General features: G+C 38.5%; 2 protein-coding genes across 4 annotated transcripts; one reads left to right on the plus strand and one right to left on the minus strand.

The window, feature by feature from the left end:
- On the plus strand, positions 1 to 4,732 carry LOC144549499 (uncharacterized). 2 transcript variants are annotated; one of them, XM_078298256.1, is made up of 4 exons: positions 1 to 390; positions 3,051 to 3,262; positions 3,839 to 4,106; positions 4,205 to 4,732. In XM_078298256.1, the coding sequence occupies exons 1-4, from the start codon at positions 94 to 96 to the stop codon at positions 4,499 to 4,501; spliced, it is 1,074 nt and encodes a 357-aa protein (XP_078154382.1). In that variant the 5' UTR covers positions 1 to 93; the 3' UTR covers positions 4,502 to 4,732. The 2 variants fall into 2 exon arrangements, with proteins under 2 accessions (XP_078154382.1, XP_078154383.1); XM_078298257.1 differs by lacking the exon at positions 1 to 390 and adding an exon at positions 2,247 to 2,579.
- Positions 4,733 to 6,591: 1,859 nt separating this feature from the next.
- LOC144549530 (putative E3 ubiquitin-protein ligase XBOS33) lies at positions 6,592 to 9,486 on the minus strand. 2 transcript variants are annotated; one of them, XM_078298297.1, is made up of 10 exons: positions 9,191 to 9,486; positions 9,038 to 9,097; positions 8,825 to 8,896; positions 8,513 to 8,730; positions 8,265 to 8,425; positions 8,100 to 8,158; positions 7,900 to 7,946; positions 7,634 to 7,777; positions 7,438 to 7,529; positions 6,592 to 7,263 (listed from the first exon to the last, which is right to left on the minus strand). In XM_078298297.1, exons 1-10 carry the CDS (start codon positions 9,365 to 9,367, stop codon positions 6,719 to 6,721), a joined length of 1,575 nt encoding a protein of 524 aa, XP_078154423.1. In that variant the 5' UTR covers positions 9,368 to 9,486; the 3' UTR covers positions 6,592 to 6,718. The 2 variants fall into 2 exon arrangements, with proteins under 2 accessions (XP_078154423.1, XP_078154424.1); XM_078298298.1 differs by having other exon boundaries at positions 8,513 to 8,747; positions 9,191 to 9,456.
- Between the last annotated feature and the right edge of the window lie 5,612 nt (positions 9,487 to 15,098).

Genomic DNA, 15,098 nt, shown 5'->3' on the forward strand with positions numbered 1-15,098 from the left:
CAAATCAAAATACCAAATCAAACCAAAATTCAGAAACCCAAAGAAGAAGAAAAAAAAACAAAGCATCCCAAGTTCTCTTCCTCTCTCCAAACAATGGATACACTCTCTTGCACCGCAATTTGGGGAGACAAAGACAAAGAAAGCAGCAAGAGAGAAGAAGGAGCAATCAATGCGGTTGCTAAATTGTTCTACAAAGCAGTGGAACCACCTCCACCTAAGCTTTGCGGGACTGAGGGTGGCCCCGCGATCACTGCCCCGAGGCTTCGGTTGAGAGACGGTAGATATCTCGCGTATTGCGAATCGGGTGTGCCGAAGGAAAAGGCGAAATACAAGATCGTCATCGTTCATGGTTTCACCGGTTCCCGTACGGATTTGGTTCGAGCTTCAGAGGTCAGAGAAACTATTAACATTTTCATTTTAGAAAGCATTTATTTTGTGTATGAATTTTGTGCTTGTTTTGTTTCTTAATTCATTGAACATGCATTACCAGTTTGACCAGATATTTATTTGTTCACATTTATTGGTAGATTAATGCTGTTTTTCCTTAAGAAAAAACAGCTGGAATGGATCTAGATTACAGGTTTGACTAAGCTATTCAACAGTGACATAGATATTTAATTGATTTCATTAAAAGCTCATGTGAAGCAGCTGGGAAGCACAAATCAAATCAAATCAAATCCAATTTCAATTCCTTAGAAATGAATGAAAAAGTTTATAGCAAACTTTGCTTCAACTCCACGTTTCCATCATTGGTTGCATGTTTTGTGCCTTTTTGCCAAACTTGAAAAAGAAATTTGCATCTGAATACATAGACAGAGTAGTTTTGGCTTCAAGCAGCGCAAAGACAATAGAATCGAAGCGCGCTTCAGATTATTCGTGCTCTGCATGAAGCCAAAAATGCTCCATCCATATCTTTACCCTTATTTTGGGGTACTCCACAATAATTACCCGAATTAATTTTGATGTTTTTGTTCTTTTGCCAAGTGTCGGTTTGGAGTTTGGGGCACGATATTTCGTTTGGTGAACCAACCGTTAGTGTAATCTGATATAATTAATTGTATAGATGTAGATGGATAATTCATGTATGAAATGCTTGTTTTTCTTTTTTCTCTTCAAACTAAGATACAGAATGAAACAGAGAATAAAAAAAAAAAAAAAAAAATTCAAAGTTGGGTCAGGAGCGATTAGAAGAATTAGACCTAGTTTACCAAACTTGTGCTGGCTTGGCCCCATTTTTGATTCGTAGGTCTAGGTGGCACAGTCAGAGAAACGGAAACATTCCATACAAATAAAATAATATATTTTTTGTCATTTTTCACCCCCAAACTTAGAAAATTTTCATGAATGTTTAAAGCATAAATTGCTAGCCACGCGACGAAGTCATATATTATTATAGTAGCAAAAAATGGTTTTTCTAGTCAAATAATAGGTCTAGGCTAACAAGATCTTTCTATGAGAATTTGACATGGTCATTTAAATTTTAAATTTTAAATTGCACATTTGTTGAAATCTCATTTTCCAACTGTTATACAACAGCTATTATTTGAGAAAGTTATACAACAGCTATTATTTGAGAAAAGATATAAAAGCAATAAATTAGGATGTTGACTGTGAAATGCTGGCCTCCCACAGACTGGATTCATAAAGAGCTGTACACAACTACTTTGAATGTGAAAGTTTGACTCTCTATACAAAATTAAATTAGGCACCTTGATCTTTTCAAACAACAGCTGTACAAACGCGCTCTCCATTTATGAACTTAGGATTCCTTTCTTTTAAGTTTTAATTGAAGCTTTCCACAAATTGATACAAGTAATGAACCCATCTTAGCTTGTAATTTTTTTTGTAAATTTTTTATTAGGGTATTTTGCTTTGTTCAGACTATTTTAGTTTAAAAATCAATATATAAGTTTGTGTTTTTCTGTGAGGAAACAGAGGGAGCTCTAAAAATTCGATCAACAGTTTTAATATATAGGTGATGAATTTTTAATCAAATTTTAAAACCTGTTAATTGTTGAAACACCTGTCATACCAGCTTTTAGTTCAACCAGCATTACACATTATTATTGCTACAAAGACAGCATGTATATATATTTTTTTATGAAAAGTTTCATACAATATTATCTGTTAAAACCTTTATTTCCATGTTATCTGTTTTCTAGATTCAAAGTGGGCCGGCCCATTGGGCCATCTATCATTCCAAAACTTCTCACTAGTAGGTAAAAGAAGGTGACCTAAAAAACCTCTTTTCTCTTCTCACTTAACAATTTCAAACTCGTACAATGAAAATGCTGTCAACGTCACCACGCTTCATCGCCGGGGGTCAGCTGACACGTGGCAGAAGAAGATTGGGCCTAGTGTCCATCTCCAGCTGGATCGTCCGTTCGATCAAACCTCCTCCAACCACGATCTGTGGCTCTGGTGGCGGCCCACCGGTCACGGCAAACCGGGTTCGGCTCAGAGACGGTCGGCACCTGGCCTATCGCGAGTCGGGCGTGAAGAAAACCGATGCCCGGTTCAAGATCGTATTTTCTCACGGATTTACTGGATCCAGATTCGATACTTTTGGTGCCTCACCAGTTCGTTTCAAAACTCAAAACTTTCAAAAATATCATGTCGTTTTCGTAGTGGTTGGTATAGTAGAAATGTGGCCAGTTAGAGTTTAGTGACTTTGACTGTGTTTTCCTTTTCAATCTTCGTGGAAGAAATGGTTCCTTGCATTGCTAGTTTTCAATTTGTGTGGTGGAGAGGAGAGGAGAGCAAGTCGTGCAAGTTTTAACTTATTAGTCAAAAGAATGGTTTTATATCTCATATCATATAGATATAGTCATATGCTGTCCCATTCGACCACTTGATTCCAACTTTTTTGGTAGGTGGAGATGGTACTTGCATTGTCTCTTACTCTCTTTTATCTAACACTTGACTATCTACCTAAAATCTCATCAAAAATTTTTTTTATCTAAAATCTAAAATAATAATAATTATTTTTTATCTGAAAATAGTAGAACATTATTGTTAACTAAAGAGATTTTTTTTATCAAACAATGCAGGAAGTGATCAAAGAATTGGGAGTGTATATGGTGGGGTTTGATCGGCCCGGGTATGCAGAGAGTGACCCGAACCCGGATCGTGATGTCAGGAGTGCAGCATTAGATGTGGAAGAGCTTGCCGATGCATTGGGCTTGGGCCCCAAATTTTACTTGTTTGGTAATTCTTTGGGAAATCATGCTGTTTGGGGTGCACTCAAGTACATCCCAGAAAGGTAATTAGTTAAATCCTTTTAGCTATAACTAAAAATAGTGAAAGAAAGAAATTGCTTCTATCTGTTTAGGTCCATCTTTTCTTTGTTGGTTAAAATTGCAATCATTTAGTTGGCATCATGGAAAGTGAACCCTTTTTCTCTCTCTAAAATTGTATCTACTATTAGATAGGGTGTTTTGGGGCAATTACATTATTTGCATCTTATCTCTTTAAAAGTGAAAAGCACTTTCCTCTACATTATATTTTGAGGATCTTGGAATGTGTTATCATAGAGAGAGTAACACTGTTATTATGTTTTCATATCCAAAATAAAATGGCACCTTCGTCTCTAAATTTATTCTCTTTCTAGAATAAAACTAACTCCAAAGAGAGGTGGAATAATTAATTATTGAGGAAGGTTATGTACAGGAAGCCGGATACTTTGTTTTGGAAAAAAGTAAAGGAGATATTTGTTAGGTAGGAATTAGGCAGAAACATCTTATCAAATCTTGTTCATTGCTCATTTTCTATTATTTCACAAATCAATAAGTTATTAATTTTACATATACTGAGAAAAGAAAAAACGGAACTCCTGTAGGCTAGCTGGAGCAGTACTAATGGCACCGGTGATAAACTACCGGTGGCCAGGGTTTCCACCGGAGTTGGCCAGTGAAACATACAACAAGCAGGAAGTGGGAGACCAGTGGGCATTACGTGTCGCCTATTATGCACCCAGCATCCTCCACTGGTGGATGGAGCAAAGCTGGCTTCCTACCTCTACAGTCATCAAGGGCACCACTTACTTCCCAAATAAACGTGATGCCGAGATTCGCAAAACCAGAATAGCTGACGGCAGTCAAAAAAAGGTAAACCAAACTAACCCCGGTCAACACTACATTACCCAATTAAAAATAAGTAGGAGAAAATTTGTGCTGACAGAAGTATTACAATTTTGTTGTTACAGAAAATGGACCTGGCAACACAGCAGGGGAGGTATGAGTCGATCTACAGGGACATGAATGTCATGTTTGGCAAATGGGAATTTGACCCGATGGACCTGCCTGAGCCACCTTTCCCTGTGCACCTCTTCCAAGGAGACGAGGATGGACTTGTACCGGTCACGTTGCAGAGATACATAGCTGATAAACTCAGCTGGATTAAGTATCATGAGTTGCCAGAAACCGGTCATTACTTATCGTCTGTACCGGGGTTAGGTGACAGGGTTCTTAGGACCGTGTTTGGTAACCCTTCTTCCAAATAAGGGTTTTTTAGTTTATACATGTGATTAGTTGATATGTTTTTTTTGGCGCAATTCAGTAGGTGGGTACAAATATGGATAGGTTTTCTGGCAAGGGTTGGATACATATATTTTTGTTGTGAAAAATAATATTGTTGGACTAAAAATGTGGATGTATAGCGTAGGTTAAGTTGGTGGTAAAAGTTGACTGTGCCAGAAATTCTACTGATAATCCATTGTGATATTTACCTATTACTTGATCTGCTTTTGATATTTTTATTTGATTCACCCATTAAAGTTGTAAACTTGTAACTATCCCAACGTCAAATGCCATAGTGCCAATTTCATGATGCCTAATAAGTGAGATTGCTAAGATTTATTAGATCAATTTTGATAAAATTAGATGTTTTTGACAGCATGATGAACGCAGAAGAGATAAATTTTGAGCTAATTTCAAGAGATCAAGTCACCAGTGATCAATGTAGGATGTCCTGGGTTGTGGGTTAATTCCCGTTGGGCCTCCAATTCATGTTAGTTTCTTCTGTTAACTTGGAGCGGAATTGGCTTTGGTTGAAAATTGAAATTAATACCACTATGATAGGAAGAAAATCTAACAAAAATTCATTTCAATTCATTGAAATAGAAATGATTTAGAATTGAAGTTTCTTGATCAGAAGCTCTATGTGATCAGGAGAATTCAGTCTGTTACAAGTAAAAATATCGCATGAATTTCTATATAACTACTAATTGTGACATTAAAGTCATAATTAGGGTTCTCTATGCTAAGAACAAAAGGTAGGTCGAAAATAAAACCAAAAACAAAATTACTCTTAGAAAGAGGTGAAGAAGAAATTGACAATGTTATCAGAGGTTCTTAGAAGCTATAATCGTTGATACTGTTTTTTATTTTGAACGCCGAAAAATAAGAGCCCGAGTTTCCTTTCTCAGTGCCAATTCGTTTCTCACCAAATCCGAAATCCGACCTCTTTTACAAGGAAATCCATGCAAATTTTCCCTCTTCAAATCGCATTGTCTCCACCTTGCTATGGCCTTCTGATCAGAGAATTTGCATTTTTCGCAAATTCCATTTCATGTTTGACAGTGAGAATCGTCATTCAGATAAGAGTGCAAGTTTCTCCATGACAGAGGCAAAAGCTGGCAACTCAGCAAGGGATGCAGGTGTCTTACTACCACAACAGCTATGTTACCCGATCGTGGTGTAGTCATAATTTAAGTCTGAGGTGGGCATAAAGTTTTGAGTTATCGGTTACCAAGTTAGTGGACAAAATTAACTTATATATTTGAATCAACTTTAATCAATCTCACCAAATTCTAAATCAAATTTAAACAGAAATAAAATAAAATATAAAAAACATTAACAATCAACAATTTTAGTCAATTATCAATCACAATTTGCAACTTAATTCATTCGTAGTATTTAATTGTGAAAGAACAGGAGTAGACAATTTAATTTCGAGTAAGCAGGCCAACATATTTATACTACATACCCGATTTAAAAATTCCACGGGAAGACAATTGCCTACCCCTTTTACATGGTGGCTCCGCCACTGTACCCGATGGATTTCCAGCCTCCCTCGTATCTGATCGCATCCTTTTATGGCAGGAGATAAAGCTGGTCTTGTGTCAGTTTCATCAAGTGGCATGAGCTGGCATAGACTGGGCATTTCCTTTCAACTGTTCCTGGCCTTGGTACAATGTTTTGAGAGCTCTACTGGTCAAAATGTTACCAGACTTGCTGTTGGTTGCCTGATTTGGCAACATTGCTACAAAGGCAATCAATCTGACATCTTATATTTCAAATAATTACATCACAATATATTTGTTTAAAGATGGAATTTGTCTCGTGAGTTTAGATATAGTTCATCTATGTGCTTGAAGAGTTCTTCTCATGATCCATCTTAGTTACTAGATTGCTATTTTCATGGCAAGAATCTGATAGCACTATGCTGGATTTCACTAGTTTTGGGAAAAGCATTTTGAATGCCGTTGCAATGCAAATTAAATTAGAAGCAGATATGAAAATCTCTTAAAATCAAGTTGAGACAGCTAAAATATCAGGTATGCATTTTTTTTCTTTTACTCACTACATAAACAAAGTTACCAATCTTAATCACGCTAACTGTCATGGAAAGAGTTTTACAAATCCTTCTATGTTTATCTTCTCTCGCATTGCTATCAATTGAACTATTCACAAAAAAGAACAAACCAATGATGAACACATCAGACATCTATTTCGGCATTGCATTGGTGCTCCCTATGACAGCTTCTCCTACTACCCCAAAACATGCCCGAACAGCTCATGCTCTCCAGTTCTTGTTCATCTATCCTCTCCATTTCCAATCCACTATGCGAAGGTCTAGATGACTGCACCTCGCTATCTATTTCCGCTGCATCGCCACACGTGCATGGACCATCTCCACAGCTGCACATAGGTAGAGACGCAGAGGGAAATGGACTGCATGTAAGTGGACATACAACTTCTGATGAAACAGCCGCAACTCGATTTCTTCGTATTTCAGATTTGGAGATGATAGCGGGTTCATCTTCGGCAATTGGGTTTTGAATGCAAGGATTGCAGAGGCTCCGAACATGATTTGATTTGATTTCTGTTTTAGCAGGGGAAACTAGGAGCTTGACGAAAGAAACAATGCCGGTGCGGCAAAGCGGGCAAGGTATTGACCCGGGTGGACCCGTTATATCATGGTGGATGGTGCTTGTTGAGCAGAGATACAGTGCACACTTAACACACAGCTGATGGCCACAACCTGATAACCCAAAAGGAAAACAGAAATCTCATTGCATAAACATACAAAATGTAAACAATCAGATCACAGAACTTCCGCAAAAATGCCCAAACTACCCTTTTTGGATGGGCAGGTTCCTTTGGTATCTACTAGGTAAACTGACAAGGGAATGGGAGTATATACATAATTTCTCACCTTCTGCAGCTACACTGCAAGTTTTTTCAAGACAAACAGCGCAGAGATCACTTTCATCAGATGAAACTTGGCATGAATGCAATCCATGCTCTCTGAAAATTCAATAACAACACACAATCGCAATCAAATATTGCGAAATCTACATAAAAGATCAGATTTTGACTTAGTTGCTAAGAAATGGAAGAAAAACAATTACCGAGCTATATTGAGTATGCTCATGAGAGGCAATGAAAGATAGCTAGACGGTGCAAATGTAGGAACTGTTAAGTTAGAATTAGGAGTTAGCAATGGCTGAAGCCACTGCCGCCCCCATATCCTAGCAATATCTAGTGGCAACCACCTGTACATATAAATATAAACCAAAATAAATTTTACATAAACCACAACTTAAAGTAAATATTGACAACTGAATCAATTACATAGCGAATAAAAGTTTGACAAGTGCAGATTACAAGAATGTACCCGTTACAGTTTAAGGTCAGCCTACTCGCACCTTTAGAAAGAAGAATCTGCCGATGGACAGACAGAAAAACAAACTAAATAAATAAACTGATTGCACTTTTTACATTTATAGGCAAGTAGGCAACGGGTAACCTAAGGTACGTCAAGCAAATTAAAGATACACACAAAAATTAAGATATTAAAAAGTAAATAGATATTGCCTGGCAGCACTTAAGGTTTCCACCGCAAGCTGCATAGTGAAGGGGTGTGCTCCCAGCTCCTGATTCACAAATTCAGTACAAAATAATCATGTATGTCCAAATATGCAAAAGAAAAGAAAAAAAGAATATAGCATGAAATAACTAAAATTAAAATTATTCAAGTACCAATTAAATTAGCTGAGGTTCCATAAGGAAATGTAACAGCCTGAGCATTTGCGCCTAAATCAAGCAGCAATTGTACACATTCAAAGTGACCATTCAGAGCCGCCATATGTAATGCAGTGACCCCACCATCAGCTGGCTTGTTCATAAATTTCACACGTGCACTGCATTAAACATATAATCAAAACATATAACCTTAAAATGATTAGTTTTAGTAAACATTTAAGTTTAAGCAGAGATAAAGGACTGACGGTTGGTCAAATTTGTGGCCAACTGAGGAGCTGGGGCTGCTCTGTTCTCTGTTGGGGCTGTTTCGATCGGCATCTCCAGGATCAGTACGCAAAGAGCCGTCTTCCAAGGGAACACTTGGTACAAAGTCGGTGAGCACGAGCCTGATGCACCTGACGTGTCCCTCATGTGCTGCAAAGTGAAGAGCTGTCCTTCCACTCAAGTAATCTGCTCTAGTCACCTTCAAATCAAATATATCTACTCATGAAAAGTTCTTTTCTTTTTTGTAGAATTGAGGAAAAATAAACTTAAACAGATGCAAAGATTATGCATACATTGCATCTGAAGAGGAGGAGAGTTTGAACCACTTCCCAGTGACCATGCCGGCATGCATGCATCAATGCAGTCTTTACCGGTTGATAAGTTAAGAGAAATAAAGGATCAGTTCACTGAGATCAATTTGAAACTCCCATTTGTGCTAAAATTCCAAATGAAGAAGTATCAAAATTAGCAAAATCAGAGATGATTCAAGGTTAGGCAAAACACACCTGACCACAGTAATTCCTTGAGTTCACCTCGGCCCCCTTATCCAGCAAAAGAGACACAATCTGACACCGAAGGCAACAAATTTCATCAACAATCAAAGAAAATGCAAAGAAAGAAAAGAGGGAAAAGAGAAAACGCTCGATCTCTGTCGTCACCTCAGTGTGCCCCTTGGCTGAAGCGAAGTGCAGAGGCGAGTTGAGACCACCAAAGGTCGAGTAGCGAGCGAGACTCGGACTCAGCTCGAGGAGCATACGCGCTTCGATCAGGTCGCCATCTCGCGCCGCCGAGACCAGCCTTTCTCCGGTGGCGGAGCAACCGAGAGAGTTGCCCATCCGATCACCGTCAGATCGAGCGCTCAAATCAACCTCGAACGTTGGATTGTCGTAGAATATGTTTTTGTTTGAAAGAGGAGAGAGGAATCAATGAACAGAGAAGACAAGAGAAGTGAATCCGAGTGGGTTTTTATTCAGTGGTGGTAGAAGGTAGAGTTTGGGAAAGGATTTTGTTTCTGTTTGGTGAGACTGTGGGTCAGTGTATCTTCCTTGGAGAAATCATTGGGACCTCCAGCTCTCCCCCCCCTACAGTATACACACATGTCATTTTTTTTATCTAAATTGAAAGATTTTTTTCATTTATTTTAGTAAGAAAAGTTTTTTCTCATTTGATTTCTTATTATTATTATTTTATTTCAAAATGTAACAGTGTTCTACGAGCAATATTAATAATCTAATATCACTTATGTATTATCGTATTATTTTGAATTGCATTAAAATGTGATTTTTGTTTGACTAGAATATGACAATTTCTTATGTTTTGTATTTAGATCAACTTTATAAGAGAAGAAGCACAGAGAAAATTGTATCCATTATTCAACTAACATATTTAGTAAATCTAGCATGATGCAGTCATGCAAAATATTTTTTCTCAAATTAAACTATGTTATTTTTTTATTTTCTTGAAATATATACTGAACAAATATATTGTTGTTATGTTTATCGTATTAGAATAGTTTTGAGGACCTATCGATGAATAGGCCATTATGAAATAGTTAAGGGGGTTATTTGTAAGAGTGCTTTGTAAGGTTTATATAAGCCCAATGATTAATCAATAAAGATAAGCTTGTTTTTAGCTCAAAACTAGTTGGTATCAGAGCTATTTTTCAGATCTAGGGTTTAGCCTCAAAAATTGTGCAGCAGCCACCACCTCCGCCAGGGGGTCCGCCAGGCCTCCACCAGCTTCGCCAGCGGGTCCGCCAGCCCTCCGCCAAGGGGTCCGCCAGCCCTGCTGGTGCTTGGCCAGGGGCTCCGCCAGAGGATCAGGTGACCCACCAGAGGTTCAGGTGACCCGCCAGAAGCTGCTTCGCCCAGATCTGGCCTCCTTGACCCGAGAACAGCTAACTTTCTTCATAATTTCTTGATTTGCTCTATTTTTTTTCCTTTCTCTTTCTCTCTACCTCTCTCTTGATTGAGTCGGCCTCCTTTCTTTTAGAGGTTGGCATCTCTTGTGACTGTTTGGTGATTGTTATTTTCTGATTTGGATCGGGTTGGTTGAGCTCGAATCTTGATGTGATAAGAACAAGATCGGGTTAAAGGAAAGAGGAAGAGGTTCGAGGTAATGAGGTTTTAGATCTTAAGGGTTCAAGATTGGGTCTTGGGGAAGAAGAAAGAGGATTTGACTCAATCTTGTGTATAGATCAGAGTCAGATCAATGGAAGGCGGGGATTCGAATCCCATGAAAGAGGTCTTGGGGAAGCTGAGTGGTGATGAGATCGCAATGTTGATACGAGCATTTAGTTTTGCCTCTAGTGATATAGCACCGAAATCAGCCCCAGCACCAGCGCCAAGGGTGGACCTTCCACCGATTGATGTGAAACTCGATGGTCTAGCTTCGTATCTGAGCTGGTCATGTCGGGTGTTGTACACTCTGGTAGGGAGGAAACTAGAGGGGTACTTGACTGGAGTGATTACTGAGCCGGCTGAGGGTACTCCAGCATGGGATGAGTGGAGGTCTACTCACATGCTGGTGTACGTCTGGCTCTTGAACTCGATGACTCCACCGATTTGATAGGCCTAAATTATATACATATTTGATCTGATTTTTATCACAAAATAACATCAAATATCTTGTATTTTGAATATAAAGTGAATAGAATACACCTAGGATCAAGTTACTGCGTTTGTTTGGTTTTAATTTGCAGAAAATGGAGAAAAACGAAGAAAAACCGAAGAAAAATGCCCAGTGCGGACGCACGGTTTACGATACAGCCGCACTAAGTACTTGGATTTCTGGACGCACGCCAATTTTAAAAATGTATAATAAGCTATTTGTCAAAATCCGTACGGACGCACGGATATCGATGTGGATGAAATCTGAACGCACAGAAAAAGTCCGAGCCTAGTGCGGATCTCGATGCAGCCGCAGTGCGGATCCCAGTGCGGGTGGCCTGGCCGCACTGTAGCATAACGCATAACTGGAGCCTGATCTTAAAATAGCCATAACTTTTGACTCGTAACTCCGATTTAGGCTTGCGACCACTTTTTGGAAAGCTAGGAAGAAGATCTAAAACATGAGAAACTAAAAAAGAAAATTTGGAGTCAGTAGGATGCAATAAAATCGCAGACAGCCAAAATTACACGGTTTCTATTTTTGGCGCACCAAGACACGTTTTTACAGCTAAACTTGGACAAGACATCCTGGGAAACAATCCAAATATAGCACCCACTAACTCCACTTCCTAGCCTCTAAATTGGGCATGATATTTAGTTATAAAAGAGAGGGTTCATTATTCATTCAAGACATCTCTTCGCAAAGATCAATCCATCCTCATCTCATTCTCTCCCTCTCCACACACATCTCTTCCTCTTTCATTATCTCTCTATACACACAATACTTAGCGATAAATTCTGGAGAAAAGGAAAGCTTTCAAGCAAGGAGAAGAAGGGTTTCCTGAGCAAGAAGTCGGCAAGATAGAGGTTTTTGATTTGTCAAAGGGTGTAATTACTTCCTTTATTTCATTTCTTCTTACTTTGCCAATTTTTGTAATGGATCTCTCCATGAGGGAGTAGTTCTCTCTCTAGGGGTTTAGGTCAATGCATGAACTTGTTTAATTGTATCTTATTCGGTTATTTGTCTTTGTTATGATTGTTTTATGGGATTTGATGTTAATTTCTGTGATTTATCATTTGTGTTAATTACATAATTAGTACTTGAAATTGTAGTAATCCTGCTTTGGTATCTCTTTGTCAAAGGATCCAAAGAAGTTAGGACGAGAGGAGAGTACCAAATTATGAATGCAAATACCCTAGGTTTAGATTAGGATTGTAACCAATTTGTAATCTAAGCCGGAACTATAGAAATTAAGGTTAGGAATTTGGTGAAGGACCTAACCGTGAAGGCAAACCCTAATTAGGACATCTCAAATCGAATCGGGTATTGGTATGAAGGACTTAATCGTGAAGTATCAATATTTGAGGAGAGGAGAGACTAACAAGAGCTCAATGGGTCTAGGTAACTAGGGTGGGGGACTTCATCGACAAGTTCGAGTTACCTAGGCATGTTATTAATTCACGAAAGTGACCCTTAATGACATATTAGGTTAGAAACCTCATCAAATCATACATGAACTTAAACAAATACCGAATATATATAGTTAGCAAGGGAATGTAGACCAAAGACCCCTAGATCTCTAAATCTTGAAAACAAACCAATTCCTTTCTTTTTCATTCATTTACTTTTATTGTTTTAAACTCTCTATGCGGGTATTGAACCCAAATTTAGGAATTGTTAGAACAAACCCCCAATTTACTTTTTTTGCACTTTACTTTATTGTATTTTCTGAAATTTATTATTAAAGTTTAAACTAAGTTTTTAACGTACTCCCTGTGGATCGATACCTCAAATACTACTTTGATAGAATTGTGCACTTGCAATTCAACTCAAACGCGTGTTAAAGGTTTAAAAGGTACATCTTATTTGTACTGAAACTTTGTGCATACGCTTTTGCGCGCATCACGATTGCAGCCAATATTGATGGTATGAAGGATGTGAGGTGTGTCTGGGAGAAGCTGAGGAAGACTTATGATGGAGTGGGGAACAACCTGAGGGTTTACCAGATCAAAGGGGAGATCGCTGCTTGTGTACAGGGGGAGAGGATTGTGCAGGGGTATGTCATAGAGCTGGAGCACTTATGGCTGGATCATGACTACTGCACGAGGACATTGTGTTGCCCTGATCCTGTGTGTAGGAAGACTGAGGCTTGCATGCAGGATAGGACCATGGGGTTCCTTAGGGGTCTGGCTCCAGCATTCGAGCAGAGGACTGCGATGTTACTAGCTCAGCCGAAAATTCCCTCACTTGAGGAGGCAGTTTTGGCAATGATACAGGAGGAGACCCGAATCAGGCTACAGACTAGAGCAGGGGGACTTTCAGGGGCGAAGTCAGCCCTAGCCGTCTCCAACTCAGGTGGTACCAGGTCTAGGGGTGAGACCCGAGAGTGCTACAACTGTGGAGAGGTAGGTCACTTGAAGTCGGCTTGCACTAAGCCACCAAAGGTGAGGAACCCTGGGGGATGCGGACAGTCCGGAGATCGAGGTCGTGGTCGTGGCCGTAGAGGAGGTCGAAGAGGGGGCTACCGGGCAAACCTGTGTTAGTTTGTAATAATCTAGAAGTCAATAATACGATAATTTATCATAAAGCTTTGTTCATGAATTGAATGTTTATTTATATAGCATTTTGTTGCCTTGAGTATTATTGAATTTATGGATCATTTCGAGTTCATGACTGAAATTGTGAAACTCCATAATATAGATGATATATACTCTTAAAAGGTCACTGACCAAGGTAATTAGCAGGAACACTAATTACCGCGATAAGGTTAGTATGTGGATTAAAAGATGGTTAAGTTTTACAAACCACCTGACACGAGATGTCATTTTAATCACATAGATACATGTTTTAGAAACATGGTATTTGACAGACCCCGAATGAAACATTAAATAGAATTGTGTTCGTGTCATTTATGTTTTCATTCAGTGTCACGTTCTACAGTATGAGGTATTTATCGTTCCCACTGAGAAATATGTATGTGTGATTGTTATCCACCGCTGTCCGTAAAAAGCAGTCATAACGGTAGCTTTTCCATATGTATAGCTTAGCTGAGGAAGTGATAGTTTACCAAGAATACTATTTGTCCCTCGTATCTCTATACGAGCTATAGCATCACTGGGCCCCTTGATAGAGTAAGATTATCTGCTAGCGGTATAATTACAAGAGTAATTATATTTGATAATCTGCTCAAGATCAAGAAAAGATTAAGTTAGCAAGGATGACACACATCTACCTTGAAACTAATCTGATAGCTATGAGACAGAAGAACAGACACAAGTAAATTGTTTACTGGATCGTGATATTGTACAGTACAGCATCATCTGTGTAATTGGATGGTCATGATGTGTTGCCAGATGCCACCCATGACTAACAGAAGTTAAAACAGTTTTAACTCTGTTTACCAACATAACACAGATCCTATTGGGTCACACCATATAGGAGCTACTCGGAGAATCTTACTGATTAATTATAAATTGATTATAATTAATATTAAGATGGTTATAATTAATTATACGTGTTATAATTAAATTATAAATGTTATGTAAAAATAACAAGCAAAAACATTGGTTAATTTATAAACGTGTATGACACGTTGTATAAAAGTTAACCGGTTAATTTATAAATGTGCAGGACACATTGTATAAATTATCGAAACAACAAATAACCGAAAGAAAAATATATATAATTATTCAGAATAATTATACGAATATTATTTGTGTTCGGGCCGAGGGCATTCGAGTCTTTTCAGATTCGTCCTTATCCGCATGACACGTCATCGATCCTATCCAGATGACACGTCATCGATACCGAAACAAATAACCGAAAGAAAAATATATATATAATTGTTCAGAATAATTATACGAATATTATTTGTGTTCGGGCCGAGGGCATTCGGGTCTTTTCAGATTCGTGCTTATCCGCATGACACGTCATTGATCCTATCCAGATGACATGTCA

The sequence above is a fragment of the Carex rostrata genome, chromosome 35 (assembly GCF_964058835.1).
Source record: "Carex rostrata chromosome 35, lpCarRost1.2, whole genome shotgun sequence".
Taxonomy (NCBI): domain Eukaryota; kingdom Viridiplantae; phylum Streptophyta; class Magnoliopsida; order Poales; family Cyperaceae; genus Carex; species Carex rostrata.